This window comes from Mastomys coucha, unplaced genomic scaffold, assembly GCF_008632895.1.
Source record: "Mastomys coucha isolate ucsf_1 unplaced genomic scaffold, UCSF_Mcou_1 pScaffold2, whole genome shotgun sequence".
Lineage (NCBI taxonomy): Eukaryota > Metazoa > Chordata > Mammalia > Rodentia > Muridae > Mastomys > Mastomys coucha.
The window spans coordinates 13,938,238-13,960,780 of NW_022196902.1; the positions used below are offsets into that span (position 1 = coordinate 13,938,238).

At 42.6% G+C, this 22,543-nt stretch overlaps 1 protein-coding gene across 5 annotated transcripts in view; it reads left to right on the forward strand.

The window, feature by feature from the left end:
- LOC116097830 (zinc finger protein 671-like) overlaps positions 1-22,543 on the forward strand; it is a 35,540-nt gene that overhangs the window by 3,624 nt on the left and 9,373 nt on the right. Inside the window, exon 3 of one of the 5 annotated variants that reach the window (XR_004121575.1) lies at positions 21,446-21,691. The exons of 1 other annotated variant lie outside the window; for it this stretch is intronic. Coding sequence is in view for 1 of the 4 variants with exons in the window: in XM_031380569.1 (XP_031236429.1) it covers positions 16,941-16,972 (32 nt within the window). In the remaining 3 variants the exon portion in view is untranslated. Of the gene's footprint in view, positions 1-5,837; positions 6,043-16,940; positions 17,176-21,445; positions 21,692-22,543 lie in introns of those variants that run through there. 3 more of the 5 variants (XR_004121574.1, XR_004121576.1, XM_031380569.1) reach the window with 3 other exon arrangements.

The window sequence follows — 22,543 nt, forward strand, 5'->3', positions numbered from 1 at the left end:
GGCAAAGCTGCAATCCAAGAATCTGATTCCTTGGTGTAACTGAAAGTGCTTGCTTTTGGACATTTGGTATATGAGAAATAAATGCTCCTATCCATGACAACAGGAGCTGGCATTTTCTAATATAGGTGGCCAGAAATAAACCACATCAAAACAAGAAGTAATCAGATTTTGAGTCAGACCTAAAACGGATAGGACACTGGAGTCTTCGGGTATTTTTAACTTGTTGGTTGTATTTGTTTCTTCTATGTATAGTTCCCCCCAGGAGACTTACTAGGGGGAATTACTTGCATCAGCATAGCATTTGAGCCTTCCTTGTGGTATTGACTGATCTCACAATAAGACCAGACCCAGATTTACTGAGGTAGAATCTGAGACTAGACAATAAGAGGAAAATATCTGATGTTCTAGGACTCCTTGGTTTCTTGAGAGAAAGAGCTGAAAAATACAGAAAACAGGAAGGATTTGGGGAAGAAGTTGATTGGTTAGTTAGAATTTGGTTATTAGTTAGCCAGAAACGTATGTATTTGTTTTGAGCGATAGAAAATGTCTACAAAGTTTAGGCCATTTCTTAAATGGTAATAGTAGATAAGAGTGGTTTATGCAAAAGCACAAGGACTTGAGCTTAAGTATCTAGCACCATGTGAAAAGATAGGTTACAGGCCACAAGGACCTGTAACCCCAGCACCGGGGAGGATGGAGCCAAGATGATGCCTGGAGTGCACTGGATACTGTCTTAGCTCTGAGTGGACAGCAGAGCCTGTCTAAAATAAAGCAGAGAAGGACGGAATGAGACACATGCTCCGGCCTCCTCAACTCCGTGCCTACATAACACACACACAAAAAGAGAAAGAAGGCCAATAAACAACTTTCTCTTGTGTAGGAGTTTTCTTCCATTGTGAATGCTTGCTCCTCACTGTATCTTCCCCTGGTAATTATTCATGTTTTCATAAGTATAATTAATGCAATTTATATCAGTAAAAAAGAAAACATCATGCAATATGCTTGGGAAATTCCATTAAGGCTTTCACAATACTGATGTTGGCAAAGTGTTCTGACTTGGTTTTAATTCAAGAGCATGTACATGTGAAGTATGGGGGAGAAAGAGCCTGCACTTGAGCTGCTCTTACACTGGGTTACTATTTGGCAAGTGACTTAATTCCTGCAGACCTCAGTTTGATTGTGTCTTAAGTAGGCTTCATAAAACAGACTCTGCAAGGCTTCTACTTTACAATTGTGGTTCTTGTACATGCCCAGATTCTCAAAATCAACAATCACTTTTGTTCCTGAAATTCTCAAACTACCCATAAGTTGTGGATTGTGAGAATCTGGATTGTGAGTAAAGTAGATTGAATTCCACTCTTAGTTTCCCCTCTATCAAAGTCATTGCTATCCTCAAAACCTTGGGGAAAAACAAAACTATAAGTGTGCCGTATTTGTAGGAACGGTCACTGCATCCGAAGTGTAGGCTCAGCAATACAGCTTTTCCTCTTACTGTGAGAGGAAATGTCAGTGTTCTGGAGACTGTCATTTCAGGCTCTCAGTGTTTGGGAAGTCACCTTAGAGTAAAATGACACTCCCCCACGCCCATGGCATTCAGGAACCTACAGTAAAGAGCATCTGCCTGCCAGAGAAGTCACTAATGGGACACTGGAGCCTTTGGGTGTGTTTAACTTGTTTGTTTCTTATGTGTATTTAGTCCCCCCCCCCAAGAAACTTACTAGGGGGAATTAATTACACCAGCAGAGAATTTGAACTTTCTTTGTGGTATTGGCTGATCTCACAGTCAGATTACCTAGAACTTTAATATTTGTATTCTAACATTAGTTTAGATTGTTACCAATCTTGTTTGTTTTGTTTAAGTGGAGACTTGTGCTTTAAGAAGGCAAGGTGCTGATGTGTTTGGGATACATTTAACACATCACCATCTAGAAATTTTCACTTTTTAGATTCTCAACAAGGCTAAATCTTAGTTCTAGGCATGCCTGTAGTGTTTGTGAGTTCAGCATTGTAGACATCAGAGTAAGGTAAAGCCCATCCATCCCTCTGTGACATCAGAGATTAAGGAACCTTAAAGAAAAAGGCTATACCTGGTTTACTCCTAACTCCACTTGAGCCCTGCAACCCAGCTCTCTCAACCACACACTGGCTTTCAATGATTCAGATACAATAAGGTCTCTGCCTTGGTTGTGATGCTCATGTCTCAGTGAATGATTGAGTTGAAATTAGGTGACTAAGCACAATCTTGACAGTGTCCCTGGATAATTTTAAACACATAAAGCAAAGTCTCTCTTGAAATATTTAAAATTGAATTTTCATACATAACTTTAAGCCTATATTCTCTATCCCTCCCTCCCTCCTATCATGTCCTCTGTCTGTGCTTGCATCCTCATGTCCCTGGTATTATACCTTCCACATTCATGTCACATGAGTTCTGTTACTCTCCTCTACCTTACCATAACCTCTGTGTACTCTCATGTCCTGCATCCACACTCATCCCCATATGGTTATGTCTGTAGAAAAGTTAGAGCTAGGATCTGCGTGTGAGAACAAGTTGTATTTGTCTTTTTGGCCATTCAGTTATTTGATACAATCTTAGTACTCCATTGAGAAGGGAGAAAACACATATCCAGTTTCTTCTTCTGGAAGAAGCCCAAGAGAACATTTTATTTATAGTTTATACACTCATGAGTAAAGAGGGGCTAACTGTCATATTTTATCTCCTCCATCATACACATTACAGGTAGACTTGGACTCCCCTTCAGTATCAGTTGCTTTCCTGTCATTGTGATAAAACACCTTGACCAAGGCCACTTAAAGAAAGAAGGGTTGGTTGTGGGGTTGTGGTTTCAAAGACATCACTATTCAGGTGGAGAAACTTAGCAGCAGCCAGCCATGGCCAGAGCAGCAGCCAGGAGCTCACATCTTGAACCACAAACAAGAAGCAGAGAGAGCAAACTGGGGATGGTGAGAGGCTCTTAAACCTCAAAACCGTCTGCCTGCCCCTCCCCACCCCACCCCCCGCCCTGTGATGACCTTCCTTCTCCTTGACCACACCTCCTAAGCCTCCTCAAACAGTCTGCCAAACATGGGGATTGAGTATTCAAATTCCTGAGATCATGAGGGACTTCTCACTTAAGCCACCAGTGTTGGTAATGCTGTTTGGAGAGGCTTAAGAATTGTGACCAAGATGGAGGATGATTGACCTTGGGGGTGGGCTTAAATAATGCAGAATCAGTTTAAAGCTTCATTAGTGTGGAGGTATTCTAGGCGCATTGTGCTGCACTGTTTGATAAGAAAATCCATGCTAACTACTGAATTTTGTGTAACTGCACAGAAGCTACACGTTTGTGATCATATCTGTTCTTACATAAAAGCTAAAGCTCTGCGTGAGCAGAGAGCCCTTACCTCGGCCCTGTCACTTCTGCTGCTCCTTGCTCCGTCTGTCCAGGCATGCTTTCTCTCCTCACCTCTGCTCAAGCCATTTTCACCTCAGGTTCTTTACAAATGGTGCTGTCCATGAAGGTCCCCTGGACCCTCACATGGCCGTTCTCTTCCAGTGAGTGTGCTCTCACCTCCACAGCAGCGTTCCCTGGCTATGCTGTCACCTAATCCATAAAATGGGACACATGAGCTTAATGTCGCAACATTTACATTGTTAAAGATAATTCAATGATATTTTGGTTTAGTCCAATATATTTAAAATAGTATTCTTTTGAGAATTGAGTATAAAATTGTGTTCATGATAAGTGCACATGTATGTGTGTGTGCCCATTGCATTCATGTGGATGCCAGAGGAGGACACCACATATCCTTTTGTACATCTTTCTTACTTTTTAAGACAGGGTCTCTCACTGAATCTGAAGCTGCTTCAGCTAGCAGCGAGTTCTAAGGACCTACCTGTCTCCACTCCCTAGTACTGGGGTTGTTGGCATGCACAACCATGCTAGGCTTTTATGTAGATGCACTGGATTCAAATTCAGGTCTTTGTGCTTGCATAGTAGAGGCTCTTCTCCACTGAGCCATTCCCCCTGCCCTGTTAAAGAAACTATTAAGGGGATACTTAACATTCATTTGTTTTTCATAGTAAGTCTAACCAACCATCTCTTAAAGCACACCTCAATTTGGACTAGTGATGGTTTTTTTTTAGGTTTTATTAATGTGTGTAAATGTTTTCCTTGCATGTATTATATACACCATGTATGCACCTGGTTCCTGCAGCTGTCAGAAGGGAGTGTCAGATCTCTGGAACTGGAGCTGTACACTGGTGCGAGCTGCCATGTGGGTCCTGGAAACCAAACCTGGATCCTGTGCAAGAACAAGTGTTCTTAACCACTGAGCCACCTCTCTATCCCCACTAACAACATTTTTTTGTAGTATTGCCTTTTATGTTTTTGCATTTATTTATTTATTGTAGGAGCAAGGTGGAAATGAGTGTGCAGGGCACAAGTTCCAGAATTAGCTCTCTCCACCCACCATGGTGATTCCCAGGACAGAACAGAAGTCATGTCAGGTTTGGAGGTAGATGCACTCACCATCTTAGTTTTCTCCCTGGACTGTGATCCTTTTATATATATTTAGATCAACAACAATAATAAAAATAGTTTTCAAGTGAGAAATCTCCAAACAATGATACAGACAGCTTTTCTACATGTGATGAAAGTGGCAATGAGGAATGGTTATTGGGTTCATACAAACTTTTAATTTTTATTTTTTAAGTCTTTCCATTAATTCTAGGAAGTGAGTAGCATTGCTTCGATATATAAATTTAGGCTCAGCAATGTCACATTAAAAATTCTTGAGATTCCCATATTATTTAGCATTTAGATTAGAATTTATTTTTTCTTTATTAGATATTTTATTTACATGTCATATGATTTCTCCTTTCCCAGTTTCCCCTCCAAAAAACAAACAAACAAACAAAAACAACAAGAACAAACTTCTGTTGTCTCCCCCCTCCCCATGTTTGCCACCCCATCCTCTCCCACTTATTGGCTCTGGCATTCCCCTACACTGGGGCACAGAATCTTCACAGGACCAAGAGCCTCTCCTCCCATTGATGATCGACTTTGCAATCCTCTACTATACACATGCTGCCAGAACAGTCAGTCCCACCATGTATAGTCCTTGGTTGGTGGTTGAGTCCCTGGGAGCTCTGAGGGTACTAGTTAGTTCATATTGTTGTTCGTCCTAAGGGGCTGCAGACCCCTCAGCTCCTTTGGTCCTTTCTCTAACTCCTTTATTGGGGACCCTGTACTCAGTTCAATGGATGGCTGTGAGCCTCTACATCTGTATTAGTCAGGTACTGTCAGAGCCTCTCAGGAGATAGCTATATTAGGCTGGTTTGTCCTTCCTTCAGTCTCTGTAACTCCTTCCGTGGGTATTTTGTTCCCCCTTCACTAACAACATTTTAAATGTGCAAAGTCACATGTGGCTCCGTGGCTACTGCATAAGACAGCACAGACCTATAACAACTATCTACTTTACTCACTCTGTCCAGCTATTTCAGCTACTCCAGCTACTCCATTAATATTACTCCTATAACACTTGTTAGACTTTGGGATTATCCTGTTTATGTCTTTACCAAATTCTATTGTTGTTGTTTTTTCCTTGCTTTTGAAATGTAAAGTCCCAAAGACCAGGGCCTTCATTTTATTCTGTCATAGTCACAGAACTCAGTACACTGTCAATCAATCTTAAATATTTGGTAAAAGGATTTCAGTAATAAATGGAATGAATTCACCTGTGGTTTCTATTTCTCAATCTTTCCTCCCTTCTGATATCTTCCAGATAGGGAGACTTACATAAATACTGACTGTCCATTTCCCTTCGTTTTTAAGGCTCTATCTTAAGTCGTCTGTGTTGTCTGGACCTTACAGAGTTTCCAATGTTGACTGGAATCGGGATTAATTTAGAGAGAAAGTACCCTCTGCTCTACCTTTGAAGTCACTCTCAAGTTCACATTCCACTTTCACCAAGCAAGAAGAAAAACTTCAAAGCAGCCTTCAGGGATTTTCCTATCTTTCCCCCATTACCATTACAAAGGTAAACTGCCCATTGTTGTCATTTTAGCCAATGGTCTGTGGTCAGCCGTGGGCCTTGCAAAACCACCAGCAGGCCTGGAGGTTCGGGGCTTCCCTCCATTGCTGCTCAGGAGCAGATCCAGGTTTGCTCTTAACCTCTGTGTGACAGTGGACAGTGGGTTCAGATCTGTGTGTACTCATTGCCTCTATTGTAAAAGGAAAATCACAACTAGAGTTTATGTACAGTGTAGGAGTATAGAGAACTGAACCACAGAGGCCCTCATGCACAGTCAGGCAATGCAATGGGTTGACCTGTCATCTAATTGCAGGCAGAGTGTTGGAGTAGAATTATAAGTAGAATGGGAAAAGTAAGTGGGTTTTAGAAAGAATTCCTACTCTTTCTGTACGTGGAGAGGTTTACAGAAGTGTTTCCAGATTCACCCTGCCCTTCCTTATATCTCTTCTTTCCCCACTCTGCTGATCTCTGAATTATATTGCAGAATAAACCTAGCTCGGGATTGACTGAAAAACCTAATGCAAGGATTGCCGCATTTAACATTGGTCTATTTTTAACTTAGAGTTCACTCATTCATTAAGAGATAGACATTTGTACTCCTCCTATGTGTAAGAATTGGAGATGAGAACAGAAAACAAAACAAAACAAAACAAAACAACAACAACAACAAACCCAAAAACCTTTGAGGAGCTTCCATTTCATTGTGTGACACATTCAGTGAACAACATTTTGATCATTCAGTTAGCCATGATGAGAACCTTGAAGGAGAAGGTGGCTTCACAAGATTGAATTGAGCCCTTTCTGCTCAAGTTCATAGGGGGGAGAGGCTTTAGTGGGGGGTAAGAATAGTTCCTAACAGTGGGAGAAGCAAATATTAACCTACTTAGGTGGGAAATAATCTAGCATAATCAAGGAACTATTAAATAGTGGCCCAGGCTGTACCCCAGGGGCCTCCCAGGTCAGTCAAAATGAATCAGAGCTTGTTTTGTGCTTTTCTTCCTAAAGTGGCTGAGAATGTATGGCTGTAATGCTCTTCCACTGTCTGCCTGACACTTGTTGTTTAGAGTCTACATGGTATGGCAAGCCCATCCAAATTTTGACTTTCCCATGAGCCTTAGTGGTAGATCTATAGATCCCTTCCCTTCTATCTGGAAATTCCCTGAGCCAAGTCATCTGCTTGTTGTAGCAAGCTGTGGGCACTAGGGGGCAAGGGAATATTTTCCTACTTTTTTTTTTTTTTTTGGTAAACCAATGAATGGTGAATGTCGATGGGCTTTGACCTTTGACTTTCGCATTGAGTTAACGAATGAAATCATACAATGCGGGGAGGCCATCGTTTCTCTAATCTTATTGAAGCATTACAAAACCAAACAAGCAAATCTCTTAGTGAGTTTACAGATATGATTTAATGTAGTCTGAATTAAAGAAACAGCATTAATCGGTGTCAGTGAAGCTGTGGTAGTCTCATGATGATGGTTTAGAAACATCAGCAAAACATATTTCAAGAGACTTCTCAAAATCTTTAACTCTAGTCTCAGGGACTAAAAGGGGACATACAGTATAGAAAACAGGATCTCCAGCATCCTGCCAAGACTGCTTCCCTACTTGAGTGGGGGTTGGGAGCAGAACCAGAAATGTTGGAATCTTAACTATGTGACTGGTATAGGCCCATGCCATATGAGTCGATACGTCCTTACTAGGAACACAGTGAGATTTCCACTTGGAGTTGGGTGTTACTGGGGTTTTGCTGCTCTTCTAGAAGCTGTGTTTCCAACACATGATAAATAATGATCCCTCTAGGGGAAACAGCAAAATAGACAAGGCTACTCATTACTGTAAATTGGTCATGGACTGGGTAGTGCAAACCTCATACCGATCATATTACAGTGATTGCTACAGATGGTAGTCCTATGCCAGTCACGAGTAAAATCAAATAATTAGCAGATGTCACCAATGCCAATCTGTTGGTGTTTAAAAATGGAACGAATGATTCAGCAAACTATTTAGGAAAGTAAGGCTGTGCCAATCATCCTGTCATGAGAAGCCTTGTGTGAACAATATGGCCTATGTGTCATTGGGGTATTTCAGCGTGACCATGAGAAAGCAAATAGAGGCCTGTATATCCAGCATAACAATGAGAACCAGCCATGTTTATAAGTACCACACTATGCAGATGCCTTTAAACTCTCAAACTATTTAAGATAAATGACTAAGGCAATGTCTTGCTTTGGTTTATTATCACTGTCACCATTAAAAAGAAATGACACAGTTTAACATGAGACTTGGCTCTCCTTTCTATATGCATTGATGGTGGAATATGAATAGGCATGGGCATACAAACTGTGTAATAAGATAGACATGAAGTGACTACAGGCACAGTAAAAATAGGAGCGCATCATTTATGGAAATGGACTGGAACAGCCATAGGCCTAAGGGATACTTTCTAAGCATCATTGCATTTACACTTGAGAGCAGTCCTGTGGTGTTGGGCTTCTTATTACCCCTGTCTTCTAATAGACATAGGGGAGGAGGCTTGGGAAAGTGATCCTAGATGTGAAAACAAGCCTGCCATCTCTAGTGGGGCACTATTCCTTCCGAACACTTCGTCCTGCACAGGCATCCTACATTTCCATTGGAGTGTTTGCTTGTGTCTGTGTCACAATTTCGTATGCTCTAGGTGGATTACTCTTTGTCTTATGTTACCATTTGTACTATTCCTAACAACACAGAAGTAAAGTCTCTTGTGTTTGAGGCCCATTCTGCATTCAGTTGTAACCCTAGCAAGTCCTTCCCGTGTGCTATGAACTGTGCTAACCATCTCACATACTGTGGCTACATGGGGGTGGGGTAAGTGTTTTTCCCATTTTACACATAAAGAAGCTGAGGCTTAAGAGAAACGAATTGACTTTCAAATAGTAACAGATCTAGGAAGCAGTTAAACAAGCCCGTGAACTGGTCTGTCTGCACCCAAAAGGTTACATGGACTTCACCACCATCTTGTCCACAGATAAGATAATTAAGACTGAAAGAAGTTCTGCGTCTCCTCACAGCAACCCAGATGGTATCTGAGTCAGTGTGCAATGAAGAGATTTTTGTCATTTTTCACATTTTCCCTGCACGGAGCTCCCTTCCCTAGGAGCTCTCAGGCTGTGGGAACTAATGAGAAACACAGTCACTGCAAGCTGAAGGAGCGGTATGCTTCCCAGTGCAGCACGCGCTCCCAGGAGTGCAGCACGCGCTCCCTGGAAAGAGTGCTTCAAACAACAGCCCATATTTTTCTTTTTCTTTTTTCTTTTATTGGATATTTTCTTTATGTACATTTCAAATGTTATCCCCTTTCCAGGTCTCCCCTCTAGAAGCCTCCTATTCCATCCCCCTCTCCCCCTGCCTCTAGGAGGGTGCTCCCCTCCCCTCCCCACCCACTCCAACCTTCCTGCCCTACATTACCCTACACTGGGGCACTCCCACTGATGCCCATCAAGGCCATCCTTTATCACATATGCAACCGGAGCCCTGGGTCCCGCCATGTGTATTCTTTGGTTAGTAGTCCTGTTCCAGGGAGCTTGGGGTGGGGGGTGTCTGGCAGGTTGACACTACAACAACCGATTTTTAAAGCTATCCTGTCGCAGTAGTGATGCTCAACTGTGTGAACTTTCCCAGGAGTGAGTGAGTAAAACCATGTACTCACCCCAAGTGGAGCACCAAGGACAAAGCAAGGAGACAACCGAGTGCCACTGGACTTGCTTGTGAGAATGCAGAGCAGTGGCTGCTTATGGGAGAGGAACAAGGTGACATAGGAGTGACTCTCCCACTGAAGAACAGTCTTTCTTCAAGCAACCATCAGCTGCTTGTAAATCCCCTGGTAGGAACAGGGTCTCTTAAGCCCCACCCCTTCACCCTCTGTGGTGAAACCTTAGTGGTCTCAACCTTGTGTAGTCCCCCTGCAGTAATTACAGTCCCAAGAGGACAGTAATTACCTATGGCATGCCGTGTCCATAGGACAGCACTCCACAGCATGGACAAATAGGGACAGGCACAGGAGAGGCAACATGTTAAAATCTTAGTCCTCATCAGATTTCTGCACACACAGTTCTCATGTAGGAAGGGGATGGAAAGGTGATCTACCACACTGTCATTGCAGTGGGGGAGAGTGAAGGCACACACAGCCACAGCTGCAGAGTTTCTGAGTGCCAAATGGGATTGGAGTAGGGAAGACTGATTCTCAGCTGAGTGTTCTTTCCACAACAAGCCCTTTCCTCCTGTGGGTGCAATTTAAAAGTAAAGCACAAACTATCTTCAGTGACCTGATTAGATAATTAAGTTTTGATATTTATTTATTTATTTATTTATTTATTTATTTATTTATTTATTTATTTATTGGCTTTTCAAGATAGGGGTTTCTCTGTGTAACCTTTGCTCCCGAGTCCTGGAATTAAAGACATGTGCCACCAGGTCTGCCAAGTTTTCAGTTTTTTTTTAAAAATCCACTTTTTAATATAAGGCCACTTTCCAATTAAGCATATCCTAGGAGCATGGAATCAGACAAATCTTAGGATTGTCTGACTTGGAGCATGAGTGTTGATGAATTATTAATAGACTGATAACAGGGAAGGGGATAGCTAGCATAAGGGAGGTGGTAGGAGAGCCAGAAATGGGGGCAGCCAACTCATGCTCCGACCTCTTCATATTCTGATAGCCAGTAGGTCTCCTCCCGCTGCTCAGCTCACTTAGTGATCTAGTTCTCTTCTCTTCCTTCCCTGCTAAGTAATCATACAGAGACATTGATTGGCAGCTTGTCTCTGGCTTCCCACACAGCTGTGTGGAACTCCCACCCATCCCTAAAATGAGCCTTGTATTTGATAAGTCTTATTTTTCCACCGCAGTCTCACATTTAGATATCTGGCAATTCTTAAAGGACAGTGTCTGTGTTCTTTTCCTTGTATAGCATCTAGCACTATGTCAATTATAAACAGTGTGAAGGGAAAGTAGCTTGATACTGGCCCAGAAGACAGCGTAAGCATCAGAATTTACTGCTTTCATTTTTAAGGGCAGTATATAAACATGTAGCAGGGAAAATAGAAGAATGTGTGCCATATGTTTTCCCCCTAATGTTTCTTCTAAAATTAAAAGTCCGTGAACTGTGTCCTGTAACCCAGTGGAGTCCACTATGGTGGAGCCTGATGCTGATCAGCGCTGCAGGCTGCAGAAGGCCTTTGGACCTGAAGCACTCACCCTGAAGCTGGACGGGGAACTCCCTGGAGAAGAGCCAGGTATTTTTTGCTGATGCTGTCAGTGACACAAGTTGTGGCAAGTCTCTTCTCCTTTCTTCCCTGCCCTATGGAAGACTGATGTGATTTTTTTTCTACCCCCATACTCCTTCCCCCACTGCACAGGGCTTGCTGCCATTCAGATGGCCCGGCCTGGCAGGCCACCTGTGGACAATTGCCTCTGGCACTGAGCCTAGACGTCGAGAGTAAGTTAGACTCAGAAGTTTTGGATCCTGACTTCTGTCCTGATGTTTCCCAACAGCACTCACTTGAACAGAGTCAGATGGTTTGCAGCTAGCCCTGGGAGCAAAGGCTGCCTGGCTTTGCAGTTTGACTCTTGAACAGCCTGTGCTTAACAAGAACCCTGAGCTGGCTCTTGTGGCTGATTTGGTTCTCAGAGATCTCCTAGTGACCATGGCCTGGAGGGCTCAGTCTCAAAGAAGAAGTCATGAAGGAGCAGCTCCAAGTCCCCAGTGTCAGAGGGGATCAAAGGTGCATGTGTACATGGGGTCTTCTCATGGCAGCCGATGCAACACTAATTGCCTTGTAGGTAGATTTTTTTTTTTTCTGAGAGTCACAGACATGAGAGACTGTCATGGTGCTGACAGATGGTAGGGGTAGGCACATGTGCTGGGGCTGAGTGGGACTCACAGCAGCAACTCCGTCACCGACTAGAAAGCACGAGCATAGGTCCTAGCTTCCAGAATGCAGCGATGTGAGGACCCTGCGTCGAAGGCCAGCCTGGGCTAGATGGTAAGGGCCAACCTGGGCTAGATGGTAAGGGCCAGCCTGGGCTAGATGGTAAGGACCACCCTGGGCTAGATGGTAAGGGCCAGCCTGGGCTAGATGGTAAGGACCACCCTGGGCTAGATGGTAAGACCCTTTTTAGAAAAACCAAGAGGTAGAGATGCAACTCACTGGTAGGATACATGCACATTGGCTCTTGAGACTTACGCCCAAACTCAATTTGTGTGGAGGCTTTATCCTTGGCATGATAATGCTTAGACTTTTATGTATCTAGGATTTTCTTCTCAGATTACTGGTCCTTTGTAAATCTAATATTCTCATCCTTGTAAACAATAAGACCTCTGAAGATGTCAGTTGATATCACAGTAAGATACTTTAATTGACATGTTTTTTAGTCTTGACCCACCTTAATACTTTCTTAGGATTTCCTAACTTATAAAATTAGTGAGTTAATGCCTGGTGATCATGAAAATCCATATTGCATAAATAGTAACAATTGCATTTTTATACCATTTTATACAAAATAATATGGTTAGGCAAGTAGTCTTCCACACTAATTCCCATGTTTATATGTCTGTTCAGACATATGTCTAGGTATATGTGTGTATATATACGTGCACATGGAGAGCAGAGAGGACAGAGATAATATTATTTTTTAAAGAAAAATGTAGCATTAACTTCTGTAGGCATTCCTCTTTAGCCTTGTTGGTTTTTTCTTTTAATTTTGCTTTATTATGTAGATCTTCCTGAGTCAGTATTTGTCTACTCATTCTTTCCAATGGGCATATAAACATCTCATAACTGACCCCGGCATTCCCTTACCAGTAGATATACTAGCCCCACCCCCCAACTTGTAAGTAGCCTCCCACTTGGTCTACACATAGCCTGATTGTTTGGATATTCTTTCATATTTTTATAATTGGAGATGGGTCATATCCAAACTAATGTCATCTACAACCTGGGCACATTCCTTCAAAACTACAGGGAACTGTTTTTCTATAAATAAAAATTAATATCCTAAGTATATTAGCATTTGATTTTTTTAATTTGATTACTAATACTTGAGTGTACCTGTTCTGGATACTGTTGCCTCTTGGAAGTGCTTGTTCTAATGACATTATGGAATTTTTACTTGGTAACAGAATATATCATTTGACTTTGTAACTCTAAGACTCAAGTATTTTGTGGTAGCTTCAAATATGCATACATTTGTTGTGTGCAATTTCTATCCAATATACTGTTCTTTTGTTCGCTTCACCCTTCTGATGTTGTGAATCTGTCATAATGTATTCTCCAGAAGGCTGGAGAGTTGAGTGATTCAGCATGATCCTGGCTTGTCACCAGTGGCTGCACAAATACTAGCCGAGTGAATGAAAATGTGCTCTTGAGTTTCATACTTTGCATCTCTCTGGTCAGAAGAAAGTTAGGTTCTAACGTAGGCTGTAGTTTTTCTTTCCCAAGTGACATAAGGTGACTTAGATGGCATTTGACTCAAGGGTCTAATTACCTCCCAAAAGTCTACCTCTGGGAACAGCAGAGGCTCAGACTCACACTGAAGCTGGAAATAGAACTTCCAGGACAACCTAGACATGGAAGGATCACCTGAAGCCTGAGCTCCTGAGACAGTCTATGCACAGGCTCCACAAAACTGGGTCTCAGTTGGCTAAATACATCCCCATACAGCAGAGCCTCTGCCATCAGAAATGATGATGGAGAAAACCCTGGCATGAGCTGACCTGGGCCACTAGACTAAGGCTGTGCCTCCATCTAAGTCCTCAGAGTACATCACTGTGTGCCTGCACGGAAGCAGAAAGACACATGGATTCAGCAGTGTTTCTGCAGGAAGTGATGGCACCTGGGTATTTTATTCTAAGCTAGCTCATTCATGTATTTATATTTGGTATTGATGTTTAAAACCACTCTACCACTAAGCTACATCCTCAGCCACTTGATCATAGTATTTTAAAAATTTTTTTCACTTCTTATTTTTCTATCTGTAATCTTTTGGGACCAAAGCAAGATAGCTCTTCAGGTGGAAAAACTTGCCACACCAGCTGCAAGCCTGGTGTCCTAAGTTCAATCTCTGGAACCTACAGTGGACAGAGAACTGGCTCCTAAAAGGTGTCCTCTCTCCCTCTCTTCCCCCTCCCCCTCTCTCTCTCCCTCTCTCTCTCTCTCTCTTTCTCTCTCTCTCTCTCTCTCTCTCTCTCTCTCTCTCTCTCTCTCTCACACACACACACACACACACACACACACACACACGAGACAGAGAGAGAAATAGTTAACTTCTAGGACTATGAACATTATTTCTCCTGTTTTTCATCTTAACCAATCATAGCAGTTATTTCTTCTAGTGAAGCATCCCACTTGAAAATGTTTTCTAAAAAGAAAAGATAGTACATGTTCCCCCAAACAGAGCAATAGCAAGCAAGAATCTCATTCCAAATGAATGGGGAACACCAATCCCTGCAATCTCTATTTGCTAAAGGATTGGTAGTTATCATTATGGCAGTGTTATGGAGACAGTCTATTTCTGACCACTGTAACAGAGTCTGCCTTGTGAAACTGGCAGGTGTTATAGAGAGTCTCTTCCTTTGCTTAGCTGTCCTGTAGGAACAGAGCAGCTGTGGGTTTCATAAAGGTTTGAGTAGGAGCAGGCACCAGCAGACCACATTCTGTAGGGCCTGAGAACACAGGTGTCTCAAACCAGGACAGCAAACCTTCCTCCTCTAAGTGGCTTCTTAGGACTGCTCTCTCATCTTTGGGACTGCTTCGTGGTCTGTAGCCCCTTCTGTTTGCAAATGTGACTAGACCATCACTCTTGACACCTCTGATCATCATTACCCCATTACATTCTGGAAACTTTCGCATGTTGTAAAGCATCACATGGGTCCCAGACGGTGACACTTAGTGGGAAAGAAGAAGAATGTAGCTAGGAACTGTGGGTATTTGTGGCTCTTGCCCAGGAACTGTGTGAAATTAGTGTCTTGAGGGAAACCCATGACCCTCATATGGTCCTGACACATGGTTAGAGCCCAGGCCTGGCACATAACATTTCCCCAATTAGCATGTGTCAGATGAATAAATTTGCAGTGTGGATATTCTTCCAGGGTAGACTTAGTTATAGCACTCCACTGCAAATACATATTTCTTGTTAGTTTCCTCTGGCCTACTTATTTCATACAGATTAGCTCAATGAACCTGAACCATCTCTTCAGGCAGTCATGATAAAGTCCTAAAGATAAGCCTCATTTCTTATCTTTTGAAAGATTCCTAGGGAATTTTTATTTCCTACATTATTTCCTTAATTCTTTTAATAGAAAAAATAGCAAACACAAAAGTCTGAGTGAACACAGACAGAGAAACTTGCACGTGAACAATCTGGTAACATAATTTTTTTTGAAAAAGGCACGAGCACAAACACACACACACATACACACACACACACACGCGCACATACACACGCACGCACACACACACACACTCACACTCATACACACATGCACACACACTCACACACACACTCACACACACACTCACACACACACTCACACACACACGGGGTGGAAGTAAACGTATGCAGCAAACATTCAGAGCTTAATAAGCTGTCTTTTTATTGGGAAGGTCTTACAATGTCTGAGCTCCCTAAAATCATCCTGTCTGTCCTTCTCCTGGTCTTTCTTCATGTTTTAAGGCAGTGACTAAGTAGAGGAATACCTGGAGAAGGTTCTCAAAGGGAGACATAGACAGGATCTGAGCGGTATTAAACACACCTGCCGTGCACCAAGCCTTTTACATTACATATTTCTTTTACTCCACTAAACACTGCCAAGTAGATATTGACACCACTTTGTGGATCAGGCAATGCAGCCAGCAAGGGCAAGAGGTTCCTGCAGAACGGTGAGTGAATGAATGCCTGTGCCTGATCAGCACATACAGGTCTTTCTGTCTTAAACATCTGAAGTTTCTCGCTGAGCCTGTCAGCAAGTACTGCAGACATAGAAACAGTCTGGGTCTTTTACAGTCTTCTCCTTGGAAGACTGGGTGAGTTGGAAGGCCAAGGTTAATCATCATTTAACCCACAGAACAGTCTTTCTCTGGCCTCCACCTACTTGGCTGTGGCCTCTAGTTTTGAGCAAGTGAACCCTGTAGCTTGAGCAATACAAGGGCTGTGCTGTCTGAGGCTACCCAGCTGACTCAACCCTTGTCTGGGTCAGCGTCCTTATTGAATTCTTCCTCTTCTTAGTTTCAGATCCCAGCCCCACTGTCTGTGTCCTTTGTACGAAGAACAGGTGGCCTTCCACGCTTGCACAGTCCACAACATTTATAGCAAGTCAGCTCATGATGTACAGTACATTTTTTATTGCTCCAGAGATCTGTGGGAACATGGGTTTTGTACATAAAGGTGAAAGATCTTCCTGGCAGGAGCCACGCAAGCTCTGGGCATTTCCTTTAGCCTGCCCTCCTTTGATTTGTGTTCCTTAGCGATGTTCCAGATTTAAATGGTATGTTTATGTTTCATTTAAACTGCACAATAGTTAACATTGTTCCTATGGTATAAAAATTAATTTTAATGGGATTATGATATCAGTAGAACATTGAGACTATTCATTTATGGCTCTCCTTTTGCAATTGTTTTATCAACTTTAACTTACTCTGGGAGCTAAAGTGCCACTGATAAATTCATTTGGCATCTATAAAAAAATGTTCCGTTTTCTTTTTTAAAATGTGGTATTAGTATGTAACCCTTGCTGCCCTGGAATTCATTACATAGATCAGGCTGGTCTTGAAAATGCAGAGATTACCTTTCCTCTGTCTCCCAAGTGTTAAGATGTAAAGGCATGTGCTGCTATGCTTAGCAGAATTAATCTTTTTAATCCTGGTTTTCAGGGATCTCAGAAGAGGGAACTGAAAGTCTTTAAGGACCGGCTCCCTGCTGTGACCTTCCTAAAAGTCATCCAGATCAGCTTTCTGCCTTGGGACTGTCCTTTCCAGTGGAGAAGGGGACAATCCTATTTTTCTACCATCCATATTTATAGTCAACTGTTACAAAATTTGGTGTTGGATAACATATGCTTCTATAGCTCTCACCTTTCTTAATAAAGCTATGTATTTTCTCAATAAATACTTTCCAGAGGCATAATTTTTGTAGGTAATACACCATTCCCTTCCAAGTTGTTACATGACTTATTTATTATTTCCCTATTGCTGAAGTTCAAATTGTTTGCAATTTGCCCTTGGTATTAAAAAGTTAAATGTATTTCCATACCTGAATCTTTAGATATAGTCACTCTGATTAAAAATTTCTATTATCATAAGGTTATTGAGTAAAATGTCTAAGTATTTTAAGGACTTATGATAGATGTGTTTTTGGAAATGTAGGATTGTGCCAGTTTTGCTTTCCACAGCCACTTGGTTCCTCTCCCTCCTTGCTTCTGTGTGTTCTGCATTAGCCTTTCACCCCAGCCCCTGCTTCAGCCTGTGCTCCCACCCCAGCACCGACCGCTTTAGCGTGTGTTCCCACCCCAGCACCGAGCCTGTCTTTCATCAGGAGGCAGGAAGGTTCTCTGTTCCCCTTCACTGTGCTCACTCACACCTGTCTCTTGCTCAGAATCCCCATCCCTGGAGCTGAGGTCTGTGCTGAAAGGCAGATGGTCACAGATGTTCAGATCAATGAGGCTCAGGCCTTAGCCTTAGTGATGTGTTAGAAAGACGCATCTGAGAGACGGTTTCCCATACTGGTTTCACATTTCCTCTTTTGTGTGTGTAGTTAGGCTTATACCTTTTGTATACAAGGCTAAACAAGGCATATGTGGAGCTCTTCTATACGTATTTAGTATTTATTGGAAATAGTTTTAAACTTGTTTGTATATTTAAAATGAATAAGTACATTTTATCTACTGCTTGGGATGCCAGTTACATTTACTTTACTTTATATTTTTAGTCTGTTCTTTATTTCTTGCATAAATCAAGATATTCAGAAGCTGTCTGTACTGATAATATAGTGTTCCAGATACCAGATCGTTATCGTAGGACTTTGACAATACACTAAGAAAATATGTCATTGCATTTGGTATATACACAAAGTCCTGAACAGTGATATCAGTAGTTAATTTTTCCATGCTGACATAGGAAATGTTATTAGATCATAGAAAACTAGCTTCAGCTAGCTTGTAGACTGACCACAGAGAACAGGAGAAGTGGAAATAAGAAAGTCAAGGCACTGGTTCTTAGAGGTAAGTTTTTTTAAGGCATCTCAGTGTAATTAAATGGTTGCTTCTCTCCCTGAGAAGGTAGTGTTGTTCTATACGAGGGTTCTGTTCACTTAAACCTTCAGCTTTATCATCCTGGATTTGCCTACTCATGCACCGCTGTCTCTGCAGCTTGCAGTCCTGTGGGGGGCTCTGTATGATGGGTCTGGGTGAAAACTTGCTCACACTCCACGCTGCCCACTAGGAAACACAGTTGGAACCCAACTGTAAGCTGCATTATGCCTCAGGTCAGAGCTTTGAGGTCTGCAGTAGTGCTTGTGGCAAGTGACCTGAGCTGGAGTTCCGCAGTGGTGAGTACTTCAGTCTTTCAAGTATTCACCCAGTCTTTCAAGTATTCTTGTGACTCAGTCCTACAGTCAAATGACTAGCGTGACAGTCCAACAGACCTTTCGCCAGTAGCACTTTGGACTGGAGAGGCTGTCTCTTATTCCGGGTCACACGGCTCTGGCTTAGAGTGGAACTGTTCAAACTCAGGGTCTTTTTGTTTTGTGTCATTTCCCTCCAAAGGACACCCTGTCTTTTTAAGCATCTTATTTACACTGTTGTTAAGTAGGAACAGTGAAGGAAGCCTCCGGGAGAGAAAGGAGCAGGAACTTGGTGCTTCTGGAAAGAGCTTTGCTGAGAATTACCAAGCTTTGTAGATACAGCTGACACTGACGTGCCACTTCTCCAAATACCTTTGAAGAAGTAAAGCCTAATGACATGCACATTTTCTTTCCAGTCCACATATTTTCCTTAGCTATGCCTGATAATAATGAATAGAAAAATTAAAAGGAAATGCAGAGATTAAAAATAGCACACAACAGAGTCGTGCTCCTGACCAGCACACATGGAAAGTGCATTGTCCAGAGGACACAGCTAATGGTAGCAAGGACAATGGAGGAAAGTGGTCTGCTCTTAAATCCAGACACCCTGAAACTGAGCTGAAGGTAGTGATGATGTTGGTGGCGGTGATGCAGCCTGAGCGTCTGAGCAGTGGACAAACGGGAGCATATGGATGGCCTGCTTTCTTAAGAACTGATGTTCTTTGAAAGTCCGAGCAAAGTACTCATTTTTATGTTTCTAAATTGTTTACTGAAGAATGTCAAAGATGGTTCTTAAGTTAATATTTAATTTTAGCCCTAATCTTTGTGAGCACTTGTTCTCAGCAAGTGAGTGCTTCCTAGAGAAGGTAGGCAGACTCCAGCATTTCAGGTTTCCCTGAGGTAATATCAGCTGAGTGCGACTCCCTTTGAGATCACTACTGTTACAGTACCTCATTTTTACCTGAGGAAACTGAGGCCCAACGTGTTCACTGACAGGGAAGTCCTTCAGTCAGGATTCAGATCCTTGTGGCTTGCTGGAGTATCCAGATATTTAAATGCCAACTGGCCAACACACAGAGAAGTAAGCAAGTAAGTTAATTGTTCACTGAATAAAAAGCTGGGTTCAAGGTCAGAGCAAGGGTCCCAACTGAGGCTCTAGAAAGTGGCCAGCCATCAGCAGTGTTCCAGTAACACCATATATCTAAAGAAATAGACAAGGAAATTGCTTAAGGGCAGGTCTGTGGCTCTGTGAAGCTCGCTCTTAACAATATTTGAGATTTGAGGACTCTTGCCAGGCATCATCACCTCCTCTAGAGCTTGGCAGAGCATGACCATGTTTCCTAATGGAAAATTGTTTCAGGTTTCAGGAAGGGTTTCCATTGTCAGAGGAATCCCTTGTTTATCGGTCTCTTTTGATGCTCTGCTTAAGGTTTGAGGTGACCTTGACTTTGGCTCATGGAGCATGCAGAGCAAGGCCCGAATGCTTGCTGGATTGCAGTCTTTCCCACACGTTAAGCTGCCATTTTAAGGGCATGCACATAGAGCTCCTGTGCTTTTGCCTAGGAACACATAGAGCTTCAAAGGTCAGTGGCTTTAGCGGGTCCTCATCCAGGTGGAGTTTTGTCTCCCAGGCAAAATGGTTGTTTTGTACACTAACTAGTAAGGATGTGGTTGGATCAGGTCCATCAGCCAGCCACTTTACCATATTTGTGGAATTCATTTTCTCCTTGTGTGTACCTTTCTAAGGCCAGAGGGGCAATGAGAGGCAGGTTAAGTTGTAGGACATCTCTTAGGAGTGATTCACTACAAGTATATTCAATCCATAGTGGCTTCCTCATTCTAGCTATTACGTCTTCTGTTGTAGGCTACCTTCAAAATGCTGATACTTGATACTAAAACATTGGAATCTTGAGTCATTGACTAGTCTTTGGAGGTACTTCCTGATGAGAACTATCCTACTGTGTAAGCAAAATGAGCTAGCAACTTCCCTCAAACCAAACTTCCACTTAGGTTTGCCAAGAAGGGTTGGCCTGTGGGATGACCAGGGACCTGGAAGTGTGAGTGCCAGGGAAGGCTTTCTCTCTGGACAACTGGGATGGAAGTTGGCCAAAAGACCCCAGAAGGAGGATGTTCAAACAGAACACAAGGCACTTGGAGCTGTCAGTGTGTGGTAGTCTGTGTGGAGAAATTACTCCGGCTTCTTCCATTATACTGCGAGGTTAGTCAGGGAAAACTCCTCTCTGGTCTACCTGGAAATTCTATTTCTTTTGTTGGCTTCCAAAAGGGTTTTTAAAATACAGTGTGACTTTAGCTTGGTAGTTCCCCAAAGAAGCATTGAGGCGCTGACAGCCTTTCTCTCCAGTCTGGCTTCAGTGTGCTTTCTGAACTGACTTACTGAGAGTTTCAGCATTTAGGAGCAGCAAGCAGCTCCAGCCAGCTTAACATAGCATCAGGACTATTTCCAGAGAGGGAATGTTAATATGGAAACATCAGCCTAGGCTGCCAGGTTTGGCACAAAGGCACAGGTCACCCCACCTGTCCTCCTGGTTGATCTTGTTATGTTAATGGATGTGACTTCCTCAGTGTGGACAATGCATGTTCTTGGCACCCTACACAGTGCCTTAAGGCTTGACAAAAACTGGTCAAGAACCCAGTTGTTGCTTGGGCTACTCACTGGTCAAACTCTGAGGTCTTGTAAAAAGCCTGCTCCAATAAAGCAGCTTTGAACTGAAGAAGGAAACTTCAGGGGATTATCTTTAGTTTCTAGAAAATATTTTACTATCTTTAAGGCACCATGGCCTTCTTCTGTTGTCCAAAGGAGAGCCTAAATTCCCTGACCTGTGTGGTGCCTGGATGCGGTGTGGAAGCCAGAGTGTGTTGATATGTTTACGTCCATCTGAAGACACTCCCATGCCATGAGATTGAGCTGCCAAAGCCATTGATGGAGCATGTAGTACAAGCAGTGACAACTGAAGAACTAGATGAGAAGGAAGGCCATCAATCATGAGAGCAGTGCAACCCCAACAGCATGGGCACATTTGGGAACATCTCTGCTCTTTGGAGGGTAAGCTTTCTCTTTAAAGCACAACAAGCCTCACGAGCCTCACCTGGCAGTTCGGGATGGCCTGGCAGTGCACCAGGCTGCCATAGCTGTTTGAGAAGACAGTCTACTAAGTGCAGGGAAAAAAACAGCATTATTTTTCTTAGTCTCATTTGTAGCCCACAGTATGCTTAGGAGAATGCTGATGGACAGTCAAGTTTTGTTTCCTGATTTAGAAAAGAACAAGAATAAAATAAACTTGAAGCACATTGTTTTGTTGAAAAGTTGGGTCATTTGGAAAAGAGGATTTGGCTAGATACAAATACATAGAGATGAACACCACACACACACACACACACAGAAGCACACACATACAGATAGATATACACATACAGACTGATAGACATACACGGAGACACACAGACACACAGACACACACACACACACACACAGGTTGGAGCTAATTGAAGCTGTTCTTTTTTGCTAATTCATTGAGGTTGTTACTCCTAGGGAGGTGGGTTGGAATCCCAGCCAGCAACTCTCTCAAGAGAGAACTCTTGAATAATATGTTCAAGCTCCCAAAAGCCACCTCACTGGGGTGAAGTGAAAACACAAGATCATCATATTTGCAAAGTGGCTTAGCCAAGGCTGATACATAGTAGCCCAGCATAGAACATACAGATTTCTGTAACACTTGAGCAGAAGTTGGTAGTTGTTTTTTTTCCAGAAGCAATTTCTGGATTTCTTCCTAGCAGAGACCCTTGAAACCTCAAACGAATAGGATAGAACTTACAATGCTTGAAACTCAAAAGAAATCAAAAACAAACCAAAAACCTCCAAAGAGCCTGGGTCTGGAAGAGCTTGGTGATGAAGCAC